The sequence below is a fragment of the Triticum dicoccoides genome, chromosome 1A (assembly GCF_002162155.2).
Source record: "Triticum dicoccoides isolate Atlit2015 ecotype Zavitan chromosome 1A, WEW_v2.0, whole genome shotgun sequence".
In the NCBI taxonomy this organism is placed as follows: domain Eukaryota; kingdom Viridiplantae; phylum Streptophyta; class Magnoliopsida; order Poales; family Poaceae; genus Triticum; species Triticum dicoccoides.
Window position 1 is genome coordinate 23,694,463 of NC_041380.1, and position 8,417 is coordinate 23,702,879.

Genomic DNA, 8,417 nt, shown 5'->3' on the forward strand with positions numbered 1-8,417 from the left:
AGTTCACGGCTCCCAGGGCGGCCGCCATCTGCTCAGCAGAGCACCACCAGCTTCACCCCTGGCCCACCAGGTCAGGGTGGAACGCAGCCACCGGCGGCTGCTCCACCACCTCCTCCTCCGGCGCCATCTCCAGCTTGGGGATGGCGACGTCGCCGGCCGCCAAGAGGGCCATCGTCTCCTCGAGGTCCGCCCATTTGCGCTCGTCGTGCGTGTGCTTGGAGTCCTCCAGCACACTCGAGGTCCGCCCATTTGCGCTCGTCGTGCGTGTGCTTGGAGTCCTCCAGCACACGCGCCATGAGCCGGGCCTCCTCCTCCGCTGTCATGCGAGGAGGCGGGGGTGGCGATGGAGATGGCGACGGCGACGGCGTGGGCGTCAGGCCGCGCACCCGCGTACGCCCGCGTGCCTGGGGAGCTGCTCGGGGCTCACGTGGCCGCCGCGGGGTTTGGGTTTGGGTTTGGCACTGTCGGGGTTCGAGGAGGCCGCGGGGTGGCGTGGGGCAGTGTGGACGACGACCCGTTCACGCTTCCCACTTAAAGAAGGACGACGACCTTTCGATGTGCGGATGACAGGTGGGGCGCCCGCTCGCGCGCATTGATGTGGGCGGGTGGGAGATAGGTGGCCGCCTGCCACGCGGCCCCGACACGGACGAGGCGCGCGTCCGTTTGGTGTCCGTCGCGGCCTAAATCTGGCGCAAGTTTGCAATTGAAATGAGTCGACTAGGACACAAAACGGACAAAATAGATTCGGATCATCGCGCGTTGGACCGTTTCTTCGTTTTATCTCAAATAAACGAGGCCGGACAAAATAGGGTCGCGCGCGGTGAAGTTGTCCTCACATCCACACGACACGGGATGGACGGGCCACACAGCCAGGCGAAAGGCATCGTGCGCGTCTCGAGCGATCCAGTCTGCAGGCCGCGCTGCCGGGGCCGCCTTCCCCTCCCTCCCTGTTTCCTTCTCAGAGTATGCGGATGCGGATGCGACGCCCCAAACACCGAACAGCGGTTTCGCTCCACCAGTGCCTTCGCAGCGGTGCGCCGGCTGGCGGATTCGAATTTTGGAGATTTGTACTCCACTCCTTCGGCACCTGTCTATCTGTTTCCGAATTTTGGGCCTACTTACGAAAAGATTTAGAAAGCCTGATTCTTTGATGTAAATTGTCTGATCCGTGGGGTGAAAAATAATACGGGTAGTCGAAAATTTAACACCGGCGTAATTTCATCGGGAATTACGTTGCACGCGGCTCTAAAGTTTTTAATCAAGTCGTCTGTGGTGACTTCGTCAATGTCAAAATATTATTGGGTCGGCTCAGTATCTCGAAGGTGCTCGTATGGGTACAGTGTACGTGCATGTTTTCTTTATCTGCAATAACTATTTCATGTGTATATACTGCTCCCTCCGATCAATTTTTATAACACGTTTACGCAATTCAGACAACACCCAAAATAGTTGAATGTCAACTGTCTAAAATGTCTTATAAAAAAGAACAAACCGAGTACCATAACCTCTTATTATACTAGCGCAGATCTATATAACTTATATTATGTATTTTTTAATTAAATTTTGGTAAGAATTAGTATGTCATTATATCTTTCACTGTATTCCTATAGATAGTGCCAATCAAATTGGTCCAAGACTTTTGTACATTTATTAATAAGATATGTTGTAAACTCTCGGTTTCTAATTCTTTTGTTAATCACGTTGCCTACGTAATTTTATTGTGTATATTTGTGTAAGCCACGCTCTTATCTCCTCACCAAAATCTAGAGAAGAGATTTTTTTTATGTGCATCATGTCATCGCCCCTACCCCACCTCATCTTCCACTGGCCTCATTGGTGTGAGAGTGCGGAGAGTTCTCGATCTATCGTATGGAGCAGTCATTTTCCCTCTTTGGTACGTTTACTAACATGGTGACACTTCTTTGGTGGCAACACTAGTGCCAATCTAATGAATAAAGTTCCATATTTTTTTTGCGGGGAATGAATAAAGTTCCATATGGTTGGTGTTTGTTGCAACGGTGTAAATGGCTCGTAGATTCTTAGGCGCTTCTCAATGCTTCACCTTGTACAAGTGCTACGTTTGCCATGTGGTGAAAAAGATGACGTAGCAATGTAATTAAGAGAAGAAAGATGACTTTGATGCCCCAGAAAGAAACAATGCCAAGCAGGTGGCCTAGGTAAAACACTTAAATGAAAGAGATCCATCAATGCATGGAGAAGTTTAGCCGCTAAATCATTAAATGAACAGAACTTAGCTACAACAAGTTTAAGCACATATAGGGACTTTTGTTGCTAAATTCTTTAATATGCTTAGCACCTCATCTAAGCACCGAGCAATGCTACATCTACATAAGGTTCTTACGTGAATTAACGTAAGAGTTGGGATGACAATTTCAGTTTGGAGGAAATTAGGAAGGGGGCCCACCCAATTGAGGATGGGGGGCCTCTACGTACATGTAGCATTTTTCTAAGCACATGTGCGTTGAAAGAGGCCTTCCTGTCTTCTCTAGCTGGTGAGGTTCGGGTATCGAGCTGGCTTCCCTTTATAGTTTGGTCCTTTGACCTCCTCTCGTGACGTTGGTGTGGCCTCCAATGTCAACGTGAGGTCCGTAAGCTTTGTTCAAGGTTGTGATCTTCATATATGTGTATCTTCTCATGGCAACGGTTTTGATGGTTTCTTTTAAATATGTTGGTTTTTTTTTTTTGAAAATAGGGTTTAAAACCCACGGTCTCTACATCAATTGATGTATACATTAATTTTTATTAATTATTCAACAAAGGTCTGATAAAAATATACATCAAGCCACCCGAAGTTACCACTCACACTTATAAACTACATAATATGGAATGCTCTCACTTTTCATATCTCAAACCGATGTCGTCAACTTCCAGACTGTAACCATTGTTGACGTTAGCCAGGGATGGAGATGCAGCAACGGCAACTCAAATTCGGATGAAGATGATTACTAGCAATAATGCAATAAATGTTGATTCAGGGTACTCCCTCTGTCACAGTTTAGAAGGCATATTTAAATTTGCGTGTGTTTCCACAATAGACAAGGTTTAGGGCGCATTGAATTTATTTCTAATAGCTAATCAGTATTCCGATATACTATTTTTATATGCATGAGTAGTGTGAATGCTATTTTTTAGCTCATCTCACAACCAGTAAATAACCACCTAGGTCCGAGAGAATTTCCAAGCGCGCCTTCTAAACCGTGACGGAGGGAGTAATTGCAATTAATTTAATTAATGATGGCTGCAAGATTAACTGTAAATAATGCAATTGATATTGTTTCCAGATAATTTGCATTACATTTATTCCAAATTAACGGTCATGTGTTTGATAATAGTATTACCTCTCTCTCAGTTTACAGGGCGTGCGCGTGCCCCTAGGTCGTTAATTTGACCAACTTAATACAAGTCATATATTACAAAAAATATACCAATATAAACTTCAGATGCTCTATTTTCAAACCGTATAATTTTTGTGTTATATAGTTTATATTAAGATGATAAAATTGGCAACCTAGGTATACGCGTAGGACTTATAAAATGAAACGGAGGTAGTACAGTACTAAAGCAACATGATGCGTTGGATATAGGTGGTCGAATAACTGAGATCATTAGTATTCTATCCGTTCCAAATTACACGTCGCAGAAATGGATGTATCTAGAATTAAAATACGTTTAGATACATAAAAGTAATTCGGAACGGAGAGAGTAGAATATATCATATCATCCCGGGCCGCTTGGTCTGTTTATTTTGTTTGGTTTGTGTTGTGTGTTTGCTGTTGCGTGCACCGCACCGAACCACCGCCAGCCCACCTCCACCCTCGCAACGGTCTGGTCGCCGGAGTGCTGTCGGAGAAGCAATAAGTAGCCAGCCAGCCAGCACATGGCCCCGTCCTCCCAAACGGCTACTTTCTCGCCCCTTCCGCCGCCTTCCGGAACCTTGCTCCGGCTCCGGCACCTGACCAACCAACCTCACCATGCCGCGCCGGCGCCTGTGCCGCGCGGTCCTCGCCGTCGCCGGAGCGGCCTACCTCGCCTTCCTCCTCCTCTTCGAGCTCCCGTTCTCGTCCCCGTCCTCGTCGTCTTCAGCCTCAGGAGCGCTGACCACCCACCGCTCCCGCCGCCGCGAGCTCGAGGCCTCGGCCTTGGCCTTCCCCTCCTCGCGCTTCTCCCCCTCCCGACCCGCGTTCCCCGCGGCCGTGTCCCCCTCTCCGTCCTCCCCGCCGCCGCTCCCCATCTTCTCGTCCCTCCTCCTCCTCCCCCGGTCCAACGCCACGGCGACCCCCTTCGACGGCGCCGCGGCCGACGCCTTCTCCGCCGCAAAGCCCCATCTTGCGCACCTCCAGACCGCCGCATCCGCGTCCGCATCCACCACCTCCCCGCCCCCGTCCTCCCCGATCTGCCCGGCCTCCATCTCGCTGCACGCGGACAAGCTCCCCGCCGACGGGGTCCGGACGGTGGAGCTGCCGTGCGGGCTGGCGGTGGGGTCGCACGTGACGGTGGTGGCGCGCCCCAGGCCCGCGCGGCCCGAGTACGACCCCAAGATCGCCCAGCGCAAGGACGGCGGGAAGACGCCCCTCATGGTGTCGCAGTTCATGGTGGAGCTGGTGGGCACCAAGGTGGTGGACGGCGAGGCGCCGCCCAGGATCCTCCACTTCAACCCCAGGATCCGCGGGGACTACAGCGGCAAGCCGGTGATTGAGATGAACAGCTGCTACAGGATGCAGTGGGCGCAGTCGCACCGCTGCGAGGGCTTCGCATCCCGCCCCGCCGAGGAAACTGGTGAGCTTCAGATTTGCCTGCTTAATTCGTTTAGCTAGGTTGAATCCATGTTGATTTAATTTGACTTCATCTTGCCATCTCGTGTTCTTCCCTTGTCTAAGGGGATTGGATTGAAGTTGGTAACTAGGAAGGGATTCCATCAATTTCAGTGATCTAATTGTGTGTGTACTAACAGCGTAGAAAAAAGTGCAAGCTTTGGAAAGAAATTTCCAGAGAGGGTTCGATTTCTTTTGCTTTATGGAGAATGTTTCTGATAGTGATTGTGCTTGATTTGTCTAATTGGTGGAATATTATTATAAGAATTAGAGAAGGATGGACCTGCAACCGTGTTTTGAGGATTACAGCAATGATGTGAGTTTGACTTCAACCTGGCAGTGGGTACTTGAACTCCCTGTTCCCATTTCTTCTTAGCCAATCACTGAAGGAAGATCACAATAATTGAGTGCTTAATTAGTTATGCATATCTAGTCTGATTGTTCCATTAGTTGGTTGCAACCAAATTAGTTCAGCAATTATTCTCATTGTTTGGAGAAGCTGCAAGTGAAGCTTCTCTAATTTGGGTTAATATTCTGAGGAAGTAGGCATTTTCGTCGTTCAGCAACATATCCATTCCCTTTTTCCCAAATCATTCTAAAATGAGTTGAATCGCACTTTTTTTACTTCACTCTAAAAATGGCATGTTGACCTGGTTTGATCTTTCAGTTGATGCTCAACTCAAGTGTGAGAAATGGATTCGGGATGATGACAACAAGTCGGAGGAGTCAAAGATGAAGTGGTGGGTGAAACGTTTAATTGGTAGGTCAAAGGATGTGCACATCAGTTGGCCATACCCATTCGGAGAAGGCAAGTTGTTTGTTTTGACTCTCACAGCTGGTTTGGAAGGTTACCATGTCAATGTTGATGGGAGGCATGTCACTTCATTTCCTTACCGCACTGTAAGTTCGTCGGTTGAAAATCCTCAATCACAAATCTGGTTCAATTACATGAGTAGCCTCCTGAGATCTGCATATCTGATTTTGGTGGTCTTTACAGGGTTATACTCTTGAGGATGCAACTGGGTTGTCTATCAATGGAGACATTGATATTGAGTCAATTTTTGCTAGTTCTCTACCCAGTTCACATCCTAGTTTCTCCCCAGAGAGATACCTTGAAATGTCGGAGCAATGGAGGGCCCCGCCGCTACCAACTGAACCCGTCGAGCTTTTTATTGGCATTCTGTCAGCAGCGAGCCATTTTGCCGAACGTATGGCTGTGCGCAAGTCATGGATGATGTATACAAGAAAATCATCTAATGTTGTAGCTCGGTTCTTTGTGGCTCTGGTAATTACTTGCTTTCCCCGTGTTTTTGCTTGTTGTTTACATATACCAAACTCTGACCAAATTAAGCAATTTCACAGAACGGTAAAATGGAGGTCAATGCAGAGTTGAAAAGGGAGGCAGAGTTCTTCCAAGACATCGTCATAGTGCCTTTCATGGATAGTTATGATCTTGTAGTTTTGAAGACCATTGCCATTGCGGAGTATGGGGTAAGTGAACTGAAATATGTTAGATAGCTGCTTATGTTCTGCCATTTTGTCTCACGCCGTCAGTTTTATTGACGTTTCTACACTGATTAATGGTCATGTGTATCCAGGTTCGAGTCATCCCGGCAAAATATGTGATGAAATGTGATGATGATACATTTGTTAGAATTGATTCCGTACTGGACCAAGTAAAGAAAGTTAAAAGCGATAAGAGTGTGTATGTGGGAAGCATCAACTACTACCATAGACCACTGAGATCTGGCAAGTGGGCTGTGACTTATGAGGTAAATTGCTGTCCTGTACTACAGAACCACCATTCATCATCTATATTGCTTAAGAAATGTGAAATGAAAAATACTAGCAACTAGCACACTCGTGTTTCCGCTTACTGCCAAATGACAAGCAATCAATCACCAACCAGCACCCGGTATGCTATCTGTGAAAACCATTATGTGTGTTTGCTGTGCAAATTAGCAGGCACATCAAAAGCGCAAATCTTGTAGTGATTTATGAGGATAGTTGCTGGAATGATTAAATAAATATTGACAGTCGACAAATTGTTTTACGTGGAAAAACTCTTTGTGCAAGAGGAGTAAAAACTATGGGATCAACAAAGTTCAGTTTTAAGTTCTTGTACTAATGTACATATACTTGAATATGTGCATTATAGAAATAACTTGGCATCAAAAGTGGATTTTACATTTCTCTGGTGAGTCAAAGGTCTTGCGTTCATATTTTATACTTGGAACATGGATATATAATCTTGTGACAACAAAATCTGGTGGTTTGTACTTTGTGCTGTCCTTGTTGGCCTTCCATCTTCCTGTTTTTGGTATATCGAAAGTATAGTTTTCTTGTTTCTTTCCAGGAATGGCCAGAGGAGGCTTACCCAAGTTATGCCAATGGGCCTGGCTATGTGATCTCATCGGATATTGCACGCTACATCGTATCTGAATTTTACAATCAGACGCTTCGAGTAAACATATCTATCTCTTGGAAGCTATCCAATTCCACTGACTTTTACTTGCGTCGTGCAGAAGTGGTGATGGCTAAATTGTTAATTCTTTATTGTGCAGCTATTTAAGATGGAAGATGTCAACATGGGGATGTGGGTGGAGAAATTCAACATCACTCGTCGGCCGGTAGAGTATCGGCATGACGTCAGGTTCTACCAGGCCGGTTGCTTCGATGGTTACATCACCGCACACTATCAGTCCCCCCAGCACATGATCTGCCTGTGGAGAAAGTTGCAGTCCGGTAGCACCCATTGCTGCAACGTGCGATGACGATGGCGAAAATGTGTTGCACCGTCGGTCCGAGAGGAAGAGATGATCGGCTCGCATGCACATGCATATCAAATGTGGAAATCATCAGCTGCGCCGATGGGCCGTCCGTTTGACAAAGTGCTCTCTGCTGGATTTATCATATCATTCTTTCATTCTTTTGGTCGGTGGCCTGTTTCGAGCCGCTGCTGATTCTGACACATGAAGGATGGGCTTGGGATCCTTTTGACGCCTGTTGATGTTTAGTCCCGTCAAATTTTCTTGACATAGGAGCTTTTAGGTGCTTGGGGGTATATTGCCCTTTGTATAGAAAACTAGTTTAGGATTCCATTTATGATGTGGCATTTTATTTATTTATCCAGAAATGGAACTTATGGTAAGAACCGAACTGAATAGTCAGCTCACTAGTCATCAACAGTCTCTGTTGATTGGGGGCGTGGTGGCTGTGTGCATCGATGCGATGCAGAGGCCGGGCATTTGCTTAGTGTGGTTGTATTACCTCGACATATCGATTGAATGAAAATGTCCTTCGGCAAAAATAAAAAGGGTAACCCGAACATACAGGTTTCGAAATGACGAGAGGCTGCCGTTGCACGTTTATGGAAGGACCAAATGCTTTGTTGCGCTGAACCATACATACCAAGCAACAATAGTGTCAGGGAAATGGCCAAGCAACAATGGTGTCAGGGAAATGGGTATAACTTCACAAAATGAAAATCGCTGTGTTAGCGAGTAATCTCTATCAAGTAATGTCAACATAACAAAAGCAAAGGACCGCACAGGGGCGAAGGGAATTGGAGTAGACATGCTGCAT

At 46.8% G+C, this 8,417-nt stretch overlaps 1 protein-coding gene across 1 annotated transcript; it reads left to right on the plus strand.

Annotated features, from left to right (window-relative positions):
* The first annotated feature begins 3,845 nt into the window (after positions 1 to 3,845).
* LOC119360064 (hydroxyproline O-galactosyltransferase GALT6-like) lies at positions 3,846 to 8,002 on the plus strand. Its single transcript, XM_037625909.1, has 7 exons — positions 3,846 to 4,797; positions 5,500 to 5,732; positions 5,830 to 6,117; positions 6,195 to 6,323; positions 6,431 to 6,604; positions 7,189 to 7,296; positions 7,397 to 8,002. Exons 1-7 carry the CDS (start codon positions 3,993 to 3,995, stop codon positions 7,604 to 7,606), a joined length of 1,947 nt encoding a protein of 648 aa, XP_037481806.1. The 5' UTR covers positions 3,846 to 3,992; the 3' UTR covers positions 7,607 to 8,002.
* Positions 8,003 to 8,417: the final 415 nt, after the last annotated feature.